This window comes from Eurypyga helias, unplaced genomic scaffold, assembly GCF_000690775.1.
Source record: "Eurypyga helias isolate BGI_N326 unplaced genomic scaffold, ASM69077v1 scaffold4520, whole genome shotgun sequence".
NCBI lineage: Eukaryota > Metazoa > Chordata > Aves > Eurypygiformes > Eurypygidae > Eurypyga > Eurypyga helias.
Window position 1 is genome coordinate 5,931 of NW_010224963.1, and position 24,544 is coordinate 30,474.

General features: G+C 38.5%; 1 protein-coding gene across 1 annotated transcript in view; it reads right to left on the reverse strand.

Moving 5' to 3' along the window:
* Positions 1-5,261: 5,261 nt before the first annotated feature.
* LOC104506396 overlaps positions 5,262-24,544 on the reverse strand; it is a gene marked incomplete at its 5' end in the record, with an annotated part of 23,100 nt that continues 3,817 nt past the window's right edge. The window contains 6 exons of the mRNA XM_010147332.1: positions 5,262-5,316; positions 11,300-11,323; positions 11,694-11,800; positions 17,591-17,686; positions 18,358-18,453; positions 19,486-19,634. Of these exons, the coding sequence (XP_010145634.1) occupies positions 5,262-5,316; positions 11,300-11,323; positions 11,694-11,800; positions 17,591-17,686; positions 18,358-18,453; positions 19,486-19,634 (527 nt within the window). The remainder of the gene's footprint in view (positions 5,317-11,299; positions 11,324-11,693; positions 11,801-17,590; positions 17,687-18,357; positions 18,454-19,485; positions 19,635-24,544) is intronic.

Here is a 24,544-nt window from a genome sequence, read left to right on the forward strand (position 1 = left end):
GCAGGGGGGTTGGAACTAGATGATCTTTAAGGTCCCTTCCAACCCAAACCATTCTATGATGCTATGATTCTATGATTCAGCCTTCCTGGACTCCTTTGCTGTTCAGGACAGCCTCCCGAAGGGACTCTCTGAACCAAGGCTGCCCTCGGGAAGTCCCAGGCAGCAGTTCTGCTCACTCTATTCCTTACTTCTCTAAGAATCAAAAACTCTTTTCATGATCATTGTCCTCAAGGCACCCCCAACTGTCAAACCCCCGACAAATCCCTCTCTGTTCACAAACAGCCGGTCCAGTAGGCACCTTCCCTAGATGTCTCCCTTATCATCTGGGCCAGGAAGTTACCTTCCACACGCTCCAGGAACCTCCCAGTGTTTCCTCACTGCTGTATTGTATTTCCAGCAGGTAACCGGCAAATCCAAGTTCCCCACGAGAACAAGGGCTAGCAATCATGAGGCTTCTCCCAGCTGCTTACAGAGCATTTCCTCTGTCTCTCCATCCTGGTTGGGTGGTCTATAAGAGACTCGCCCTGTCCTATCTGCCTTGTTGGTCTTCCCAGCAATTCTTACCCATCAACGCTCAACCCTATCATCACCATCATTAAGCTGCAGACAGTCAGAACACTCCTTAATGTACTGGGCTATCCCACTGCCCCTGCTTCCTTGCCCATCCCTTCTGAAGAGTTCACAGCCCTCCACTGTAGCACTCACATTCCATGTGTTTGAGTGCTCTTGAACAGTCTAAAAGGCTCAGCCCTGTATTCACTAATAAAAAGGTATAAACCTTTCAGCACTACATTTTCAGTTCAATGTCATGAACTTAGGGTGATTTTCCAAAGCCTGGAACAAAAAGTAATTAGAACACAGTCCAGGATTTACAAATCCTCAACCAACTCAAATTCCTAAGTTTTTCCAGAAGGAAGAAAAAAAAAAAGGCAGTTTAGGGATTAACATAAAAACTGGTCTGGTACAATGCTCCCAACTCACTGGATCCTTGCTTCCTTAACTTTTCGCTCCGTCCACCAAGTACTTCCCATTTTCATGAAGTTGTATTTGATTATCACCAAAGGCCAAATGTCAACTTCTTCGTGCCACGCAACAGAAAAGCTCCAAGCGCCGGGGTACAGATTTGCAGTGCACAAAATACCTTTCTACAAATGAAATACCAATCTCTGCAACAAACATGACAGAAGCCTAACCTCTCAAAACCTTACAAAGCAGCTTCTGGGTGTTCCACATTTTGGGTTGTCCATTTCAAAACGTAAGGGTAAGCTAAACACTCAGGGCTAGGTAAACATTCAAGTGCTCCTCAGTGCACAAGAAAAAAAACAGTTGCAGCCTGTAAAATAACTTGCATCTCAAACCAGTCAAAGAAGCTGGTGGGTTGCTTTCGTTGTGGGGTTTTTTGTTGTTGTAGTTGTTTGGGTTTTTTAACAGTACTTTTAGATTCAGTAGCCTTTAATGACAACAGGACAATATTTCAGATGCAAGTTGTGTGAAGACCTAAATAAATAACTTAAATAAGCCATATTTTAAGTATGTGTCACCACAAGAGGCCCCCAAAATATTCAGTAAAGCTGTATTTTTGGGTAAGGTGCAAAGAGGTGTGGTAGTAAGAGATGGAACAGCCTGTATTACAGGAAAAATAACTGAACGTCTGAGAACAGAACACATCCTTAAAACAATACTACCTCAGTTACTACCACTCATCCTGAAAACATCAAAGAGAAAGAAGTTCTTGGAAAATATACTATTTAATTTGATAAGACAATCAATGAAGCTGTACAGTGACTTAATCCTGAAATATTCCATAATCTTCATGTTATAAATATCCTTTAAAAAAGCTACTAAAAGCTCCTAAAAAGCTACTGAAAAATACATCAGAATGTACTTTTGAGCACTCAGGAGTTAAAATTCCAAGTCTCAAAAGGAAATTCTCAGGAAAACTTTAGTTTGAATAAAAAAAACATGAAAAAAAATTTTACTTGCAATAGTTCTGTAGATGTGTACGAGCACAAGAAAATGAAAGCAATCATAGAATGATAAGAATGGGTTGGGTTGGAAGGGACCTTAAAGATCATCTAGTTCCAACCCCCCTGCCATGGGCAGGGACACCTTGCACTAGACCAGGTTGCTCAAAGCCTCATCCAGCCTGGCCTTGAACACTTCCAGGGATGGGGCATCCACAGCTTCTCTGGGCAACCTGTTCCTGTGCCTCACCACCCTCTCCGGGAAGAACTTCTTCCCGATATCCAATCTAAACCTCCCCACTTTCAGTTTAAACCCGTTACCCCTTGTCCTGTCACTACAGGCCTTGTAAAAATTCCCCCTCAGCTTCCTTGTAGGATCCCCTATCCTTATGAACATCTCCTTATGAAGCACAGGGCTAGTGCCTAACTACAACTGTAGCAACCAATTTTGCCTGCTAACATTCTCAAGTAAATATACACTTTTTTATAGATTTTCAAAATGTTCCACAGCTAGAAATAATCACCTCTACCAAACAAAATGATGTCACTGAAGAACTGTAAGTCTTCCCTTCCTAGCTACCTACCCGGCAAAATTAAAGACATCTATTACATGTGTCACAGTATGTGTAATGGCTTTGTTCTAGGTGGGGCAGACAGCTTAGACTTTAACGCATGGGGACCCTGAGTAGACCTCCTAGTTACAAACGTGTGCATTGAAGTCTCCTCACTCTGTTGTTATCATTAGGTGTACTAAAGCACATAACAATAACAGCTGTTAACTAAGCAAACACAACTAAAATTACAGTGCTGAGACAGCTTTCCCAGTAACATGCTTTCAAATTCCTTGCTGTCCTAAAGGATTAAAACTGTTCAACAATTCTTAAAATAACAGCTTTCATTATTTCATCCAAGACTGCAGGAGAGGGGGTAAAAAAGGCAAATTTTAAATAACTATATTTATTTTTTTTGTCATACATTTAAATAAGGATGTATTTCATTTTAGACACCCATTCAACGTTGACTTCATTAGTTTAGACAGAAAATAAAAGATATAAATACAAATCATATTGGCATAACCTGAACATATCTGCATTAGTACAGACCACTTTGCTTTGCTAGAAGAAAACCTTCTTCTGCATTAAAATCAAGCTCCTCAAATATTGCTGAAAAGCAAGTGTCTAGGTACCGGTAATTTCAGGAAATAAAACTTTTATATATTCAAATATTTTAAGTCCATCATATACACACTTTCTCATCATGTCAGTGGAGTTCAGATCATACCGACACAGTACATGTCAGAACCTCTGAAAATAAAACTAAACAGGCGAGTAAGAAATGCACATACCTCATGTACTTACAAAACCTTTTAAAGCAACAAATTTGGTCAAGTACCACAGAGAAGGATGTGTTTTCATATGGCAACGGTCAAGTAACCTCTTACCTTTTCAGCTCAAATACAAACCATGAAATAACTTCATGAGTTTGAGATAGTCAATAACAAAGTGGTGGAGTGAAAACCTACAACCTGTTAATCATGTTTTCGTAGGCCAAGTTCAGTTTTTTTAAAACAAAATCAATCTCATGAACAGTAATATTGATAAAGATCAAAGTATACATATAAGCACATAACCCAAACAAAATACACTTTTGTCTCTTAAGGATAAATAATTTAGAAAACACAATTAACATCCATGTAAATGCAACAATGAATTCAAAGGTGTGCATTTATTTTAATTTATACTTTAAACCCTACCACTAAACAGATCAAAAATAAATAAGTATGCCAAAAGACATGTGTGGATAGAAAAAATGCTAATTAGCTCTAGAAGAATCAAAAATTGGACATAATCTGAGTTTTGGTCAACAAATCTGCCTAGTCAGTTCCATCTTGCACACCCATTCTCCAAGTAACTGGCAGCCTAGCACGACAAAAGCACATCTCTGTCATTATGGCTTTAAATGAAGCATATATTCTTTAAAGAAGAAAATACAAATTGGGCAGCCTGGTCTACAGAAGTGCTGGTTTGTTCATCTTGCAAGCTTTTCACTGGACTGTGGGGAAGTACCTGATATATCTTTGCCAGCCTACTACAGTAGTGACATTATACTGAAAGAAAAAATAAGAAATTGCCAGGAAAAAAAAATCTTGGGAAATTTTGGGTGCTACGGGCTGGTACACAGAGAAGGGAGAAGTCTAACCCACTTTCACTGCATTTGTTTCCTAAATCAAGGATTAAAATAACTTACAAAACAGATCTCTAACATCACTTGGCACAACTATATTTTCAAGTTAAAGATGTTATCAATCATCAATTACCTTAGTGAACATACAGGCTTTAATACTGATTCCACTTTAACCAGATGCACATTTATTTCTTCTTTTATAATTCCTCTGTAGATGCTCTTTTGAAGGTACTTCAATCTTACTAACATTACTGGAAACACAACTTCTAATTTATACAAACTTCTGTAATCCTTGTACACCCCTGTCATTCCTACTGTTCTGCAATTCCACTGTAGGCATAACAAAAGCAGGTCTTTAAATCCAGGGGCTACTGGAAATATTTTCTGTTCCTTTCATTGCAGGGGTGTTGGACTAGATGACCTTTAGAGCTCCCTTCCAACCCAAACCATTCTGTGACTCTACACTTAGTATCGCCAGCATTTAGACCACTCTCAACAGGTAAATCAGCCTCCTCAGCATCTATAGACAGTGACAGTACCACAGTATCTCAGACAGGGTTTAATGCTCATACAATCTGACTACAGTATCACCAGCAATACTGGAATTAAAAAAAAAAAATAATGTAGGTGTCAGAAAAGACAATTTTTCTATATGGTTGTGCATCTGTATTTTTCTCCTGCACAAAACCTCTTTTGATACACTGCTGTGAATTCAAATAACAGATTCCAGCTTCAGGTGGAATGACTTCAGCTAAGACACTGCCTAGTGCTTCCTCGGACAGGAGAAATATTTTTCAAGTTTAGTTTTGCTGAAGATACTGTTCACTTGTACCATTTCATTGGTCCATTTGTTGATAGTCGAAGAAGCACTCATATTTGACAAAACCTTAAAGCTTTCAGAACAAATGAATTAAATAAACAAAAGACAGATGCAGGACAACCAAATCAAAGCACACAGGCATGACAATGCTTCTAAGAGAGTCCATGGGAAATGTGTGTAGTCATTACAGAGGTGCTTTTTCAGTGGTTTTGTTTCTGTAGTTTTTTTTTAAATAAGATCACAAGACACAAGTTGAACAAATAGGCAATTTCCTATGTTCTGCTTGCTTCTCGTCATTTCTGGCGCTGAATGGTTTTCCTTTTCCTCCACTTGAAAAAACAGCAGCACCTGCAGGTGTGACATGATTACATATGACATAAAAAGAAACCATAAAACTAAACTGTTTACCATATTTGTTTCACTTGAAGTATGCAGTTCAGGTATAACCAACACCACGAGGAACACATTAAGCTCTATTGCAGGTGATTGGTTTATTACTGGAAGAAACTAAGTAGAGATATTTTTGACACATTTAATCTTTTTTTTTTTTTTAAATTATCAAATTAAATAAAGCCATAATAAAAATAGCTATTAAATTTAGAATACTGTGTGACGGTATCAGAAGCATGGGCATTATAGACTTAGTTAAAAATGGATTTGTAAGAATAAGAAATGTTCCGTTACCTGAGTACTCATTCACATTAACTGGTAATACACCAAATAACAAGCATGAGGTTAAGCTCGTGTCACCTGAAGTATGCACTTATGATACTACTGTTGCTCATGCAAGAAAACTATTCGAGCTTCCTTTGTCACCAGGGCCTGGAAAAGCCTCCTCCAAAATATTTTAGAAGAAATGCTCATGAACAGTATAATTAACACTCTTCTTCATTGCTGTGATAATATTACTACAGTGAAATGATCACAGCTTTAGTTATATTAAAGTATACAGACATTCTGTCTTCTGCTTTATTTCATACTACATCAAGGAAATCAAAACTGACAAATACTGTGAATTTCACTAAGCAAATATAGACAATCGGAAAGTAACTGAAAAAGCACTACAAAAAGGAAAATAACAGGAAAGAGTTAGGGAATGCAGAGGACAACTGCTTAAGTCTACGAAGTAATTCTGAAAATAAACTAAAGAGGAAAGCAACGAATACACAGAGAAAACTTATCCATTCGCACGTAGTATTACCCCTATTTTAAGCAACTCCCAGCCCCTGACCACCACCTTAAAAATTAAAGGTTCCACCTAAAGTATCCACAAAACTGAACAGACAACCTGTCTGCCTTAGCAGAGCCTGCCCCACAGAGTTCTGCGGCTGGTTACAGAACTCTCACTTGCCGTGCTGTGTACTCAAGAGCCTTTCTTAAAGCTACGAAGTACAACAGAAGTGAAAACATAAACGTACTGCACCAACAGCCTACGAGCACGCCTTCAGTTCACCAAGAATTTCATGTCACTAAACTTGAAAAGGAATCCTACTGATGTACAGTTTGGAATATGGGAAATGGGGAAAGTATTTGCAAACCAGGAAGAATAAGGGTCTAAAAATAAGGTTCTACAAGGGGTAAGAACAACATCCGAAGTAAGGGGAGACAGAAGTTACCTTCTCAAAATATCCAAGGGCACCCTGTCGCTCAGTCACTGAAAAAGTAGCAGTGGGCAAAGGCAGACCAGAGCTGCTCTGAGAGTTATGTAACTTTCAGTAGAAAAAAAACATTGGTTATTGATGGAAAGAAAGCCCAAAATTAAAATTCAATAGGGGGAAACTACAAAGATAAACATTTTTACATCTAGCAGAAATATCACACTGCATTTCTTAACCTTAAAGTACTTCTAAGAGAAATAATTGGTTTTGAAGGTTAGTAGCCACCAACTGCAACTGAAATCCGCACGTAACTACTAACCCTTATCCTTAGCATCCGTCTACAACTACTAACAAGCATTACATCTTAAACTTTGAATTTATAGGCAGATGTACGGAGTCCAATTTAGTCTAATTCTTCTTTCACCCCAAGTATTTCCCAAGTATTTTATATACGTATATACAACAAACATCATATCAAAACAAAACATTTTACAGCAGACCCTCCCATTCACCTTGAATTATGCTATGATCATGTAAATGAGGAAATCCTAACCTGGACGGTGATGGTAAATCACTTTTATATTTGTTTCAGATTAGGAGGCCTCAAAAAAAGCTCACAGAAAAGTTTTGTCTCAATTCATAATTTCAGTATATACAAAATACAGGTTACATAAGTAACTGCAGGAAGATGGAAGTGTGACGGTTAATTTATATTCTAGAAAACAATGTAGAAATAGTCTAGAATTTTAACTGTTGACTGATTAACTGCATTTTGCTTATAGGGAGTATGTCTCAAGGAATAGCAGCTCACCCTTCTTAAATGTTTAAGACTGCTCAGATCGTCTGTGTAATACAAAAACGCTTTAGGTTCACTTGATCTCCTCCCCAGAAAATTTTAACCCATCCTTGTTGCAAATTTCACACTGTCCTTTACTCCTTCTCCATAGCCTATTTAGTTTGCCACCTCTCTGTCAGCCAGAAAAGAAAGGCATCACGCAACGGGGAATTCAAGTGTTCTATCTTTAATCAACATAAAGCACTGCTTTTTAATCTGCTTGTCTTCTTGAGTTTGCATAATACTACTATTTCTGTTAGAAGGCTTGGTTTTGGTTTTGTTTTAATTTTAAGAACTATTCACATCTTTATTGTAGTTCAGGGGATTTGACTTAATGCTGAAGACTTATTGGTGTGAGAAAGTAAATTCCTTATTAAAATAAAATTTAAAAAGGGTTAAAGGGATGCAAATTCCATAGAACACTGTAAACCACAGGACTGGCTTGCAAACTCACTGCAATGTGTATTTATCAGCCCCTAAGTGTTAGAACTGTCAAACCTCCCAAGGCCAAAGAACCATAATTTTAAAATGTACACACATTTACATGGGAGTAGGACAGGTCATACTACACTGCCAGATAATAAACTTTGTGAAAGAAATGTAACCTTGGAATTAGAGATCCACAGCGCATAATCTCCTGAAGAGTGTGATTTTTAACAGAAATGCAGACATGTACTTAAGAATACTGTCACTAGAGGGTGTCATTATCACTTCTATGTATGTATTACATTGCTTGAAGCCATACTTAAAGCTACAGATTGGGACATTATTCATGAGTATTAAACCACAAATTTATCATACTATTCAATGTGCATGCAAAATGCACAAGAATAGATAGGCTTTGAAATATCTAATCCTAGGAAAGGATTTTTTTTCTTCTAAAAGTGTTTAATGACTGCTAACCTCTTTCTCTGTACAGTATAAAACTTTTCTACAGCAGGCAGTATAATACCAATTTATGAAACTCAAGCAACATCTTCTTTCTCCTTTACAATCCGAAGTGACCTTTAATTATTACTGAAGGTAGCAATCTCTGTATTATGTTTATGAACACTCCTTGTCCTACTCAAAACATTATCACACCATTTTTCTCGTAAATACCTTTCCTTCTATTACCTGATCAGTCCCTTGGCACAACATGCTAAAGTAACATCAGTTCTTATTTGTGTTTGGACAGCTGTGGTTTTGTGTTTTTACCTAGCATGTGGCAGAATGCCAGATAAGTTTTCTGCAGGATTATTAATAGATGTTTAAAGTGGCAAAAAGAATGCAAGATGCAAAAAGGACAGATCATCTCATCTTATCCTGTTTGCCCTTCTCTGTCCTCCTGTGGAAGAGACTTTTGGTTATCCAAATTACACATGCTTTATAGAAGCAACTGTTCTGAGCAATGAGTTAAGGCAAGAAAGGGTAATTGCTCAGTGACAGCTGGAAGACCACGTCTAGGAGATAAAGTCTGCAAGTGCTAGGGCAGAACAGCGATTAGGTTAGTTTTCTCCCTGCTTTACAACTCCAGTAAGTAACATCTGAAAGAAGGTTGAAAGCTACTTAAAAAAAAAACAAAAAAAAAAAAACGCACAAAAAAACCTCACAAACCCAACCAAAAAAAACCAAACACAGGGGAAAAGAAAAAAAGTATTAAAAAGAAGAAGAAAAAAACACTACAATACAGAAAACTAATAAAAGAAAATGCTTAAGATTTAGAATATATATACTGCATGTGAGTACATAAACATTTACCAAACAATGAAAGTGCTGGATGAATGCTGCAAAATAATAAAATGCTTACTGAAAAAAATCCTCATCCTTTCTGATTTACTGCATCCCACTGAAATGCTAAAAGAAGATCTAATGAATACTGTATTTGTGTTCATACCTAAAATCACACATGATAGAGCACCATGTCTTTGATCTTTTACACCAAGGTACAGCCAAGCTAACCTTTTAAAACTATGAAAACATCTCGAACAAAGAATGAAGTGTGTCTAAAAAATACTGGTTTGTCTCCTCCGAGTATGAGCAAATGTTACAAAAATAAGGTATCAGCAATCGATTAACTTTGTTTATATTTTCAGATGCAGAAAAGATTGAGAGGCACAATAATGTGCCCTTAAAAACAAAGATGTCTGTATCAGACATGAAAGATGCTGATACTTGCATTTCATAATACTCTTCAAGAGTGTAAAATCTACAGATGGATGTTTAAATGTCTCACAACATCTTTTTATATTAAGCTTGTAACTATGATGACAAAATGTAAAATAACCTAAAACTTCTGAAGTATTGCTACTGAAAAAAGCTATATACCTGTACAATGATGTCTGACAGCAATGCTGGGGAGGGCGTGTGAGCATGTGTGTTGCTTTGATTACTGCCGAAATACAAAAAAATTCCTACCCCCACCAAAAATAGTGAATGAAGAAACTGCAGTTTAAGTAAACACCACTGGAAAACTAATTTCCATGTTTCATACTGAAAAAGATCAATTTAAAGAGTAGGATATTGAGACTAGACATTTTGTCTGTAACGAACCAGTAAAGACTAGGTCAAGAAGGTCAAGAATAGCATATTTGTTCATCAATTATTCCTATCAGAGAAAATAAACTTCTACACTTTTAAAGCAGCTGCGGCATCTTGTCTTCTGAGCATTCTCTTGTTTTCAGCACATAACTAAGCACAGGTTTAATTGTGCTAAGCACTACTCAAAATTTTCGGAATTCAATCTTCTCCTTAGAAATTTCACATTTTCCTGTGTGTACACAAACTGGGCGTAAGGAAAAGGAAGGTTATGACTGCACTCAGCCAAAGGGAATTTCTCTGTGTGCAGCCTATCAACATCCTTGCTCTGAGATTTTTTTTTTTTTAAATATATATATATAAGAAAAGCGAATCTCTTCAGAAAGAGAGTGATACAGTACTCTGCAAAGATGGCAGATAAAGAACCAGTCTTCTCAGTGCTCATGGAAAACTAGTGCACAAATGTGGCACAACAGACACCTTCATTCACAATTTTTCACTACGCATACATAAAATCTTACATACCAAAACTACATCCTGCAGAACAATCACTTCAAGAAAAATCTGTATGCTAAGAAACTCACCCTTATCTAAGTGTTAGGAAAAAGGGCCTTAAAAAACTTATAGCTATTAATGAATGCTTACTGGATTTTTCTGCTATTCATTTATCTTTCATATCTGAGTGCCTGCTAGATCCATACCCTTGCACAATCCTATTCCGAGCACAATTATAAAAGAAAGTATGTTGAAAGTTATACTGCCTTTAGCTACCAAGAATATTTTTCTGTACTATTCTGCATGTCTGAGTTTACTACTCATATATATATATATATATGTATCTTAGTTGTTCATCCTGTTAATAAACCTTAACCTTTCCCCCTTTCATTACACTGTAACTTTAAGGAACCCTGAAGTTATGTTTTAGTAATGAGTTAGCAGGATGTCAAAGACTGGTACTCTGGCAAATACCACATTTACAGAGATAACATGCAAAGTTCGAACTTTTGCTAGTATTTATTACTTGTTCATATAAGTGTGTTATTTTCCTGATGTTAAAAAACTAGCTGAATGCTACGACATCTGCAAAGAATGTCTTCCCCTCTGAAAGTGGACAGCAAGTACGAAAAATCTTCTACTAACTACTAAAAAGGATTAAACAGACTACACAACTTACAAGCAAGCAAGATTTGAAGCAGGCAGAATAGCTCCTGAAAGTGGCTGTTTGTTTGTAAAAACAGGTAATTGTTTCATAATATTAAAATCTGTTTCATGATTTCCAAATAGACTTTTTATTTCAAAGTTCTCTGAAATTAGTTTTAAACCACATGACAAGAACAAAGCCCCTGGGGCTATTTCTGCCTGCCTGTGCTGTAGAACTCACCACATGTTCAACACTTTCTGGCAGCTATACAGAGAGTAAGGGAAAAAAGAGAATCAGAATACCACACAGAGGAAGAATTTTCAATCTTTCATACATAATTTTTGCTAGTCAGAACAGTATCTTAAAATGAGTATTTCGATACAGGTTGAAATGTCAGAAATACATGCACTTCTCTAGCATAGAGAGGTGTGTTATTGAGGGCTTAGCCTAAAAAGCACAAGCTATAGAAAGTCTAATATTTAAATATCTACAGCCAAAATTAAGTATACTGCAATAGTTTTGCCCCTCACCAGTGGCTATCCAGTTCAGTCAATATTTTTTGAATAACCATACAAGAAGAATTTTGAAGTAGCTGAGCATAAAAGATCCAAAGCAAATAAAAAGATGGACATACTTAGTTTCATCTATTACTTGTACTTCTGCAGGAGCTGTGATGGGTGCATTTGAACAGCCTGCAGTTGGGTCATCTGTGTTCAGTTCTCCATTTGCTGAGCCCACGACCTGAAATCACCAGAAATACCTGAAATTATTGCAGTGCCAGACATGCATCTGTTGATTCCTAAAGTTACAATACATCTTCAAAATCAGTAATTTTTGTTAATTTCATAATTGGTTTTATTCCAATAACAGCATATTTTCTAAGTTTTATGCCCACATCCCTATGCTCCTGCCATTTTCCTTTCATATCCACCAGTGAAACTGACCCCTACATGACAGTCTCAGCATGAGTGGCCTAACCAAAGCAATTCTGTAGATCAGGTTTGCTGATCTCCCTCGTGTTTCTTCAGGGAAGAGGGAAGGCACTAACCCTTTTCCTGATACCAGTTCAGTCAGTCTTACCCTATCTCTGCTTCTTCAGTGTATTTAAGCTCCTTAGTTTCCTTCTTTTTGTGGTCCTATTCAGCTGTATCTCAAAATCACACACCAGAATATACACAGAATATACACCAGAAAAATACACACCAGAAGACAGGAAAACTAAGACATTCCCCAGACCTAGGAGTATGTTTGATTTTCAGTTTTAGAGCATAAGAACACTTAATTGTGTCCAAAAAAAAAAAAAAAAAAGTTAAATACATCTTCCTTCCCATTAATTTCCTCTCAAATTCCTTTGTAAATTCTTGAGCCACCAAGACAGCTCTGGTTCTCTGGGAATATTTGTTTTGATTCTAAACCGAATGGAACCCAATATTCTCTCTCAGTTTTTGCCAGCTTTCCTGCATGACAAGTGGAGCTATTCCAGAGGCATCTCCTTTATTCACCTCACAGAATCCGCCAGGAAGCTGCTTAACTGGATATAGACAAGTGCGTATCAGGTCAGGGCGGCTGACAGTGCCACCTCACTAAGTGCAGAGCTTCAGCAGTTAGCTGACCTTCAGCCATTTTGCATGCCATATGCCTACATCATGCTGACTTTTCGTCTTTTTCCAGTTTCACCGAAATAGGAAACACTGCCAAAAAAAAACCCCTGTAGCCCAGTAACAAAAGGAAAGAATCCCGAGATCGGAAGCATCTAATTACTTAAATTCTTGTCAACGTAACTGAATGAATTCTGGGAGACTGCACTTGATTTCTGTGACAACAGGAATTCAGTGGAGTTTCAACCAGGTGGCTTATGCTAAATGACCTGTCACTGTAGACAGCAGAAGCACTAAACATGCAGTGACATAAACGAGTAGGAACTGTAGTTCAACAAACAACAAGATGGTGAGTCTGGCATCTTAAACACCCTGGATTGGTAGATTTGCTTTACAAGCATCTCAATATTTGTTGTCATCACGTCCCATATTTACTGGTAAGGGGAAACAGTGTGATCCCAACCATCTCAGGAGGAATTTTCTGTGCAGATAATTTCATTGCTTCGTAGGAAATAATCAGTTGTAACAGTGGTAAGCAGAGCAGAAAACATCCCCTGTCTGCATGGGAAGTACTTGCCAATTAAGTCAGAACCACTCATGAAAATGTAAGCGCAAAAAAATTTGCTCAACTTGACCACCAAATGAATTTGGATCCAAAGGACCCAATAACTAGTAACAACTATAGACTGCACTAATCCATGTAAAGCAATGCCACCCAATTAAGACTGTAGTCAACCTTGCCTGCAGCCCTAATCATTCAGGATTTCTGCTCCATGATCTAGACTTAAAATGAACTTTTCTAAAGAGATCCTCAGACCTGTGCTCACATTTAGTAACAGCAGCTGATCAGAAACAGAAGGCTGTCTTCAATTTACTCAAGTAATGTAGGGTACACCGAGGAACAACAAGACAGGTATATGCCCCTTTCTGGATGGGAAGCAAAACTGTGCACCTTAGCACTCCTGACCGAACAGGAGACAGTTTGCACAGGTATTTGCAAGAACTCCTATTGTCTTCCTTTCCCTTCCTTTCCTACAAGAAGCAAATGAAAACATTTATGACTCATACTCAAATATCAAACACATTGTCCAGCTAGCGAGCTCCTGGCTATGGAGCTTTCACATGGCTTTTTCCTTCAGGCATCTTTCCAGGAGTGCCTATTCCATCATTCCCTTCTATCTTCTTGGATAGCAGATTCAAATAAAAAGGGGGGTGTCGAACTCAAGGATGTACACATCCTTCATTTGAATGGGAAAACATGAAAGCATATATCTAAAACTCCTTCCTACATTAATAATCTAGTTACGAATATTATTATTCAACAATAGGTTGAATAAACCCATCTTTCCCTTCAGATGTATAAAAAAGTGAGGAGAAAGTGGAAACATTTTGACAGGAACAAAACTGCATCCAAGCACATTTTTGTAATCTGCCCTTCTAACACTGCCACAGGAAGCCTATTTTAGAAAGGCAGGCAGATAAGCAAAAAAAGGTTTGCTACTCTGGTGCAAGTTTCATGGATGGTTCCTACCAGCCTTTGTCAACAGCTCTCTTCCGGTCTCTCTCTGGAACCTCTTCCAGCAATTTTTAAAAGAAGATCTGCAAGATCTGAGTAACTCAAAATCAAAAACCTCCTGGTTTATGAATGGTTTCTTTTTATTTATTTGTTTGGGTTTTTTTTGAATCACAGCTAAAGTCACACTAATCTAAGATGATTTCAGCTTTAAAGGAGAAACAGCAATCTTGTGCTTGGGTCAATGCACTGCCATAGGATAACCAAGAAGAAAAGCTCATTTCAAGGTTACCCAACCTGTTTGTGTGCTTATGAAAGAGGAAGAAGAGAAGCCGTAACCACCTGTTCGATGATTCTTTTCTTGAAATTCTCCAAACTGACTTAAAAACTGAGTAGTATTTCTTGACAAGAGCTTCCTTTAGTGAGAGACGACTTTCTTTTCAAGACAGCATTTATCCTAAGGTGTTTTTTTATTAATTTGAGACAACTGTTTTCTTTAAGAAACTTCAGCACTAACTCTGTGGAAACCTTCGCACCAGACAGCAGAAGACTGTCCTGCCTCACTCTGGTTGACGTCTACCAACCAGAATGAGATGCCCAGCAGAAAGAGACCTCAGTCCTTCTCATAGACATACAGCAGACACATTCACCAAATACAATCAAGTACAACCGCCAGCAGCACGGCTTGGTTTAGATGGGAGGAAAATGAAGTTCATCATTCTGGAAAGAGCTGGGACCTCTGAAAGCAAAAGTGAGCCAAAGGGCATTGGTAGTCCAAAAACCAGCATCAGTCATGCTTCTCCAGAATCACAAATGCCCTGAGTTTCTTAAATAACTTACTTTTTTAACTTAAATAAATAGAGAAAACAGAATGATTACTATTAGTGAACAAACCATTTAGAACCTGAATGTTTCCCACTTGAACATCATTACTAAGAGCACAAAAATATATATTAACATACATATACACATACCAACATTCAGTCCACCTGAATCACTAACGCTTTTTAATAATCTTTCACAAAATTATCTCAGAGATGACATGAGCAGTAGTATTACAGATGGCTGTAATAGCAGTGACCTAAAACACATTCTGTTGTCACTTTAAAATAAAATTATCTGCCAGATTTTTGTATCTTGCAGAAAAATGGATAATTAAGCATAAAACTGATCTTAAAGATGACAGGATAGGAGGAAATTGCCCCAAGTTGTGCCAAGGAAGGTTCAGATTGGATATTAGGAAAAATGTCTTCACTGAAAGGGCTGTCAGACAGTGGAACAGGCTGCCCAGGGAGGTGGTGGAGTCAACATCCCCAGAGGTATTTAAGAGACGTGCGGGCAAGGTGCCAAAGGACATGGCTTAGGGGTGGACTTGGCAGTGTTACAGTAACGGTTGGTCCTGATGATCTTAAAAATCTTCTCCAACCTAAAGATTGTATGATACTATGAGCAATGATATCACAGAAAAAGAAATGAATATACTTTAATTTCCTGCCTTAGACTGACAAATTTATTTGAACGATTATCTGCGGCACTTTCAGAACTTGTCTTCTTGGGGGCAATTAGTGATCCAGCTAAACTAGCTAGCCATCCAACTTCACAGCATGATTCAGTTAATATCACTACAACCAGGGGGTATTTAACAGTCAAGGGTTGAAACTTTAAAACAAAACTGAAGATATTGCAGCTTTAGAAGTGACTTTAATGAGGAAGCATGACCACTCCAGATTAAAAAGCAACCCAATTAAGATGGCTTGAAAATACCCTTCTGTACAACACTTGGTCTTCAAAGACACCTATCGAATGGCTGCAGTTTCGCACACTGCTCTTTTTACAGGGCAACTGTTAGTCTCAACTGGTAAGTGATCTGAAATCAGAATGCCCATATCCTTTGAGGAAACAAAAAAAAAAAAGGGAAGAACATTACATTAGCAGAAAGGAATACTGCTGGTATTTCCTAGCAAATGCTCTCCCTGCCCCCAGAGGGTATTTAACATGATTACGATAGAATAGAAATCTCTTGCGATCATTACGTTTTACGTGTGAGGAAGAATAAAACACCTCTGAAGTGCTCAATTGCCAAAAGAGTGATATGATAGACAATTTGGAAGTTGTACTAACTGGAATTTAACAAGTTAAATACGCTTTTTTCCTAACCTTAAAATTTACAAATTAAAAAAAAAAGAAAGACAATAATGTTAGAAGACACCATTTCAAATCCAAGTTTGATTCCACATTACTATATTGTTCTCAAAAGATAAATAATTACCTTTAAAACTGATGTTACTGAGAGAACTATTGCAATTCAAGTTAAATATATAAGTAAATTTTTAAAAATATTTGTTAATGGGAAGCACAGAACACTTTTAAACTCTTCTTGATACAGAGTGATAATTATCATCTACTAGCTTTTCTTACTTGACACATGGAAGTAGTTTCTAAAGCAGCTAAAACTTAGAGAATGTTAAATTTTAATTGAGTTTCAAAGTATTTAAAGAAGATATGGAATTACCACACTGGTAAAACTACAGCACTGCTTTCTTTACCCTAAACCTCTCTTTCTTTCTTCAGGCATTGACAATTTTTTCCAGAACAAAACTTCAGAAGAAATCTATGTACCTTACATTGTCACAATCAAAAATGCAGCAGACAAAATTCTGTGTCGTCCCCTCCCGGCACTTTACAAAACTAAATTATTTTCATTTTGGACTGAAAGCTCAAAACCTCATATAAACTTTGCAGCTGCCATTTTGAATCCTTCTGTATTAAAATCAGACCTCCTTATGTATTATTCCAATCACTTCAGGCCTAAATATATTCATAGAGCAAGATACCAAAAAGCAGAATTAAGAGCAAACCTGGGAAAAAAATTATCTGAAGAGGAAACAAACTAATAACTGCTCATTTTTACTCATTTTTCTACTAAGAAGTGTGAAGTACTGCTCTGGGAAACATTCTTCTAGTCAGCTATTGTTTGCATAGAAGTAGCAAAGTTGAAGCAAAAATCACTACTTAACACTTTCAAATAAGATTTGCTTATGGAACTAAAAGCACTACTTTTGTTAAAGCAACACTCAATTCAGTTAGTTGCTAATACAACTAAATAACCTATCAAATGTCTAAACCTCAGTTGCTTGCGCTGATGGGTGTATATTTTCTCAAAAAAAGAGAGGGTGCAAGCATAAGACAATGGAACTAAGAAACATGCAGCAGAAATTCCACATACAAAGAGATTCATGTTTTCTTTAACATTTTTATTTCAATTTGGCAATTTTGAGGTAGGGAATAATAGGAACACTCTGAACATTACTGAAAAACAAGCTTAATATGAAAAAGGAATCATGTAATGCACTACAGGAAACCACTGTTACATAATGCAAAAAAATGACTGGTTAAGTCATGCAAAGAAGCAGAAAATACCTGTACCGAGCCACCATGTCTGCCAGCTGCCAGATGAGCTCTCAAATGATGTGGATTGGTCTGCTGTGAGTCCCAAGCTGCCCTATGGTCTGCTGACTACCATTTTTTAATGCATTAGGAATATATGCAAAAGAAGAAATAAAAATTCCAAAAATAAATAATACATGCATTAATTATTAGATACGATTTTTTTAAATCACAGAAGCACTACATACTCAATTCCTATACGGACTGTGCATCAACATTATCTGTATATTTATATATGCTTACACATACATATTCATAAAGTAGCTAAAACTCAAAATTCCTAGTAAGAAACGAAGTCCACCAGCACAATCCTGTAACTCAACATAGGTATATGGACAAAAAGCTAAATTACTAACATTGTTACCACCTTGTCACTATCTTGGCTTAAAAAAAAGTTAAAATGTTATACATACATTTTACAACCCCTGTAGATGAAATACTATAGGAGAAAGAGGTAGTGATTTAAAACAGGCAACTAATAAAAAAAATTAAAGAACCATCAGCAGACAGAAAATTCACTGCTGACATAAGTTACATTGTATCATAGCATCAAACAAGCAACCTCTTAAGATATTTGAAGATCGACAGATGTAGAAATACATTATCAAGGACCTATTTAAACCAAATTAAAACCAAAGAAAACCTGGAGTCAATAGATGTTGCTAATAAAAGTAACAACATAGCACAGATCATCAGACAAAAGACACAGTAACGCTGATAATCTTACACGAGCAGTTTACCTGATTTTTGGTTTGCTGCATTTTGTCTCTGTGCTGACGTGCTTCTCTGTTTGAAGAGAGTGCAGGGTCTGAATGTATTGCACCCACTGGAATAGGCTACAAATATAAATAATATGTAGCAACTGGTAAAAAAAATAAATTTCTAAGTCTCAGCAAAAGTTACTGGTTTGTAACAGAAATTAATCTTTAAAACTGACAGTTTCCCCTAACTCATATTATCAAATTAAAACAAAAGATTCTCTAGATATTTACTATTAGCAAAAAGACAAAAAGACAAACCAAGACTTACATAATTTCATGAAGTAGCAATTGTATTATAAGACATTAATTTTCTGAAAGGCTAGTATTTTCTGCAGTTAGCCGTTAGGACATTCTCGTGAAATTCTGAAGAAAGGCTTCAAGTACTTTTTAATGCTAAACACTGAAAAATATCTAGCAATAAAATACCAGAATTATTTCCGAGAGCTACACAAGAACCTCGGTGTAAAACATATTATCTAAAATTGTCCAACCTACACTCAAAATCCCTTCCTTACTCATTAAAAACAAGGCAGGAAAAATTTGAGGTGCTGAAAAATTAATCTTTTACCATTTCTTTAAAGAATATAAGCACAGTATTTTCTGTAATTTTAGATGCCCTGTGTTGGACACTGATATTCTACATCATATTTCATGAAAACAATGCATATAGAAAGTTTCTTCATAATGAACTGATAAATATCTGGAATATGCATCAGAAGCCGAGAAGTGATTGCTCCACCGTTCTTAAATACTGGGAGCAAGAAAGTCCCCAAAGTAAGGAAATACACACAATATTGCCAATCACCTGCAAAGTTTTCAACTCCTTCAGCTCAAAAACTGTTCTGAATTCCTACAACCTCTTTTTGGATCAAACAGAGATTTGCTTTGATACTAAGAGTACACGTTTGGAAAGAGACTCAATGTGAAACATCTCAAGCCAAAAGATAATGTTTGAAAATGCATCTGAAAACAAGTTTCTAAGAGCAGCTGTTCTCAACTCGAACAGCAGCCATGAGATGATGTGTACTCTGAAACTCAAGACTAACGCTGGCTCAAACGGATCACACAAAAACCCCAGCATATTACTAATAGCTTAACTGCACTCACCAACTGTTTACCAATCCAGTCATATTCATAATCAAATACATAGCCTTTCCGGTCAAGTAAGTCTGTGAAGAGCTTTCTTAAGTAGTCATAGTCCGGCTTTTCAAAAAAATCTAGCCTTCTTACGTAGCGCAGGTATGTAGCCATTTCATCTGTATAAATTAAGAAATGTGCGTTATTGCCATGCCTGTTTTAATGGCACTCAAAAATACAGCAATTATTATGACATTTCAAAGCAACTTCTACCTCTCACCATAAAACCTGAACTGTTGTTCACCATGAATCTGAATTACCAGAAAGAAAATTTACTTAATAGTAGTAATATTCAAGACATACTGCCATATTCTAAGCACATCCTACCAAGTGACCCCCCCCATTAATAGTCTCTTTGCATTACCTGTCAAGATTTTCCATTCAACCTTGCAATCCTGATGCACAGTCTGTCAAAAGAGCAGGGAAAGAAACATCTCTTCCCTTTTCAATTATTTTTTTCCAATTAATTGTACAAAGACAAGACTAAGGAAAGGTAAAGAGGGGGTTATACGAATGTAGAGAATGGACTACGTCTCGAACAACACCTGTTACTGCCATGTCACCTTCCTTTCTTTAAGAGAGGATCCACATGGATGTTGCAAAGTGGGCAACTCCAACTGCCCTGACAAAAAGCACTCCGTACAGGCTCTGTTGCGCTACAACTGCAGCGTGACTATGGAAGGCTGCAGCAGTGCTGAACGCTTCAGGCATCACGCTATGTGAAGGTACTGAGTGGCCAATATCCTAAACAGAAACACTGCAGAGAATTAATAAGGTTACCTAAGCTCTTGCAGAATGACTTCTGACCAATGTCAGTTTAGTATCACTGTTTAAATACCATGTCAGCATACAAATGGAGATTCATTTGGGCAGATGTTACATGGAAAATGTAAGAACCTCCCAGTAGTGGAGAAAAGCAGGGAGATTTCTGAAAGGGCCTGGACCTGTTAAGATAAAAGTAAAAACCTTTCCTGGTAGTTAAAGGGTATGAACTAGAGACTGCTCATTAGCAGCCAGAATCTTCTAGTTAAAATAAGAGTTCCAGAAAAACCTCTTGGCAGGTGAGCAGAGCATACAGAAGTCCCATTCTCGCTAATGGGTATAAGCCATGAAACGCTGCTGTGATACCACCTCCAAGGAACAAACACCCTTAGGGACAGGAGACTTCAGGAATCCAAGGGTTGAAAGGCATGACCCATGAACATCTGAAGCACAAGCTTCAAATCTCATTGAGAATCTGCTCTGACATGTGACTACATATGCAAAAACTCATTCAGCAGTCACTGGTATGAGGAGCGTGTGAGAATACAAGAGTCAGGAAACTGCAGATGTGAGAAAAGTACGTATTATCAAGCTTTCACAGAAGACTAAGTCTTGTGGGTCCTTGCACTCCACCAGATACTGTACGAAAGAACTAAAGTACTGGAAGAGTGAAGAGAGCAACAACCTAACTAAACTGAAATTTTGGTCGATTCAGATGGCATCTATCCTTCCTGTCATAGAAAAAAAATAAAGGGGACGGAGCCAGAGGGGGAAGTGGCACAGTGGTTTGGAATAGCATACTGCAACAACATCTCACAATCTGATAAGGATCAGGAGAAGCACTTGACCCGAGTTCAGTGACATAAGTTGCAAGTAGACAGAGCATTTAAGACTAACTTATTTATGGACCTTTGTAGCTCATGGAAGGATGGGGAACCACCCACTGGCAAGCACCCTAAGAAAATCAGTGACTCCTCAGCCTCCAGAAAAAAAAGGCTGTTTACATGGTCCCAAGGTACAAGAGAAGGCACTTCTATATGATCAGAAAGTCAGCGGACAAGTAACTAGATGCACTCAACGATCCTATGAAGAGGAAGCAGCACAACAGCATCACAGCAAACTCCCTCTGACCCACACATGGCATTCCAGGAAGTCTGGAGAAGCTGACATCTTGCAGAACAAACAAGGTGCTGCAAGAAGCTTATCTTCTGACAGAATGGCTGAGAAGTGCTGATGCAGTGCTAAGACTGCGCTATGCTGAGTTAAACTCCTGAGACACAGTGAGGTAAGAAGAAGGACAAATGAAGCTTTGAGACCAGCCTGACAACAAAAGCTTGTGAGGCAGCATCATGTTGGTGCTGTCAAGAATGCATCACAGGACAATGGTGCCAAGACAATCCAAATTGCTCAGATCTGACAATGGAGTATTAAGCACTATGTTTTAGGCAGGAGCAGAGGATAGGTGGAATACCTTGGCACGTTCAGTCAGCTGGGCAGACAAGCAAGACTCTTCAGCAATACTGGCCAAGGAAATCAGTGTTTGAAGAAGGTGAAGAGAAATGTTGACACATTGTTAGAGACCTCTTCAACTATAGTCTCCCAATGTAAACCGGAACACAAGCATCCAAGGCATGTCTTCAGAGGTATGAAGGGTGGAACTGAGCCAGTTAATGCAGCTAAAACCGTAATAACAGCCTGACTCCAAAAATCAAGTATCACACTTACCATGCAATTGAAGCAGAAACGCTAGTGTTTAAATCCTTGCTAATATTTCATACAGGGCTTGAAACAGTAGCAGTACTGCACATGCAAAGGCAGTACAATTCTACAGAACAGGATGAAAAAGTTTCACGTATGACAAAGACCAAAGTATCTTTCACAGATACTACAGAGTTCTCTTGCCTTAAGAATGGCCAGGTGGTCAAGGGAGGTGATTCTCCCCAACTACTCTACTCTCGGGATACCCCACCTGCAGTTCTGCGTCCAGCACTGGAGTACAGGAAAGACATGGACCTGTTTGAGTAGGTCCACAGGAAGACCTCAAAAATGATCAGGGGGCTGGAGCCCCTCTGCTATGGGGACAGGCTGAGAGAGTTGGGCTTGTTCAGCCTGGAGAAGAGAAGGCTCTGGGGAGACCTTATAGCACCTTCCAGTGCCTGAAGGGGCTACAAGGAAGCTGGGGAGGACTTTCTACAAGGGCCTGTAGTGACAAGGCAAAGGGTAATGGGTTTAAATTGAAAGTGGAGAGACTTAGATTGGATATCAGAAAGAAGTTCTTCCCAGAGAGGGTAGTGAGGCACCAGAACAGGTTGCCCAGAGAAGCTGTGGATGCCCCATCCCTGGAAGTGTTCAAGGCCAGGCTGGATGAGGCTTGGAGCAACCTGGTCCAGTGGAAGGTGTCCCTGCCCATGACAGGGGGGTTGGAACTAGATGGTCTTGAAGATCCCTTCCAAACCCAAACCATTCTGTGATCCTATGAATACCAATCACCTAGATCAGACTGCAGGCTGACTGAGAAGAGTTGAAATGATGGTGGATGTACTTCTCACTCTATTTTATGTCGTGTTTGACAAGAAAAGAAACATGCAGAAAATCCTCAGATATTTGACATGCAAAAATTTCCACAAACAAGAACATTTTTATTAGGAAAACATCCATATGTACCATCAAACAAGCTTATATTTTGTGTTCTCTAAGGTCAAATACCTTTTCCCTGCTCCATTTTCGGATCCAAGCCTGTCAACAATCAGCTACATGATTAAATTTGGTAGAAACAGTCCACTAGATATATGGAGCTACTCAGGCATAATTCTTTCCAGGAATTGCACCACATACACCTTAAATTAGATACTTATTTCTTAAAGGATTCTAGCAACTCCATAGAAACCAACATTGTACTGATTTTGTTTGGGAAAAAGTTTTTGAGAAAGGGAAGAAGACAATCCAAATCATTCTGGAAACCAGTTTTGCCATAAAGCAAAGTAAGGTCAGGGGACCTGCATAAAAGACCCAGTTCTTAAGAGTAAAATGGCAAGATGAGCATCGCCAGATCTTGATGGACGTGATCAACAAAATCACAGTGATGTGCCCACCAATGAGCAAAAAGAAATACAAGCTTTCCTCGGCATTGTGGGTTTCTGGTGGATGCATATTCCAAATTACAGCCAAATTGTCAGCCCTCTCTATGAAGTGACTCATAAGAAAAACGGTTTCAGATGGGGTCCTGAGCAGCAACAAGTCTTTGAACAGATCACGCAGGAGATCGTGCATGCAGTAGCCCTTGGACCAGTCCGGACAGGGCCAGAAGTAAAGAATGTGCTCTACACTGCAGCCGGGGAGAATGGCCCTACCTGGAGTCTCTGGCAGAAAGAACTGGGGGACACTCAAGGTCAACCCTTAGTGTTTTGTAATCAGGGACACAGAGTGTCTGTGGCCCATTATACTCCAACTGAAAAGAGATACTGGCAAATTATGAAGGAGTTCAACCTGTCTCAGAAGTGGTTGGAACTGAAGCACAGCTCCTCCTGGCACTTCAACTGCCAGTGCTGGGCTGGATGTTCAAAGTGAGGGTCCCCTTGATGCATCACGCTGCTGATGCTACATGGCGTACAAGGGTCATACTGATCACACAACAAGCTTAAATTGGAAATACCAGTTGCCTAGGAATCCTGGAAGTGATCATGGAAAGGCCAGACGGCAAAGACTTGGGAATGTCACCAGAGGAAGAGGTGACACATGCTGAAGAGGGCCCTGTGTAAATAAACTACCAGAAAATGAGAAGCAATATGCCCTGTTTACTGATGGTTCCTGCCACATCGTAGGGAAACATCGGCAGTGGAAAGCTGCTGTGTGGAGTCCCACACGACAAGGCGCAGAGACTGCTGAAGGCCAAGGTGAATCCAGCCAGTTTGCAGAGGTAAAGGCCATCCAGCTGGCTTTGGATGTTGCTAAATGAGAGAAATGGCCAGAGCTTTACCTCTACACTGACTCGTGGATGGTGGCAAATGCCCTCTGGGGGTGGCTACCGCCATGGAAACAGACCAACTGGCAGCGCAGAGGCAAACCCATCTGGGCTGCTGCATTGTAGCAAGATATTGCTGCCCACTTCGACAAGTTGGTTGCCAAAGTGCGTCACATCATTGCTTACATACCCAAAAGGTGAGCTGCTGAAGAACATCAATACAATCAGCAGGTGGATCAAGCTGCTAAGATTGCAGTGGCTCAGGTAGATCTGGACTGGCAACATAAAGGTGAGCTGTTTATGGCT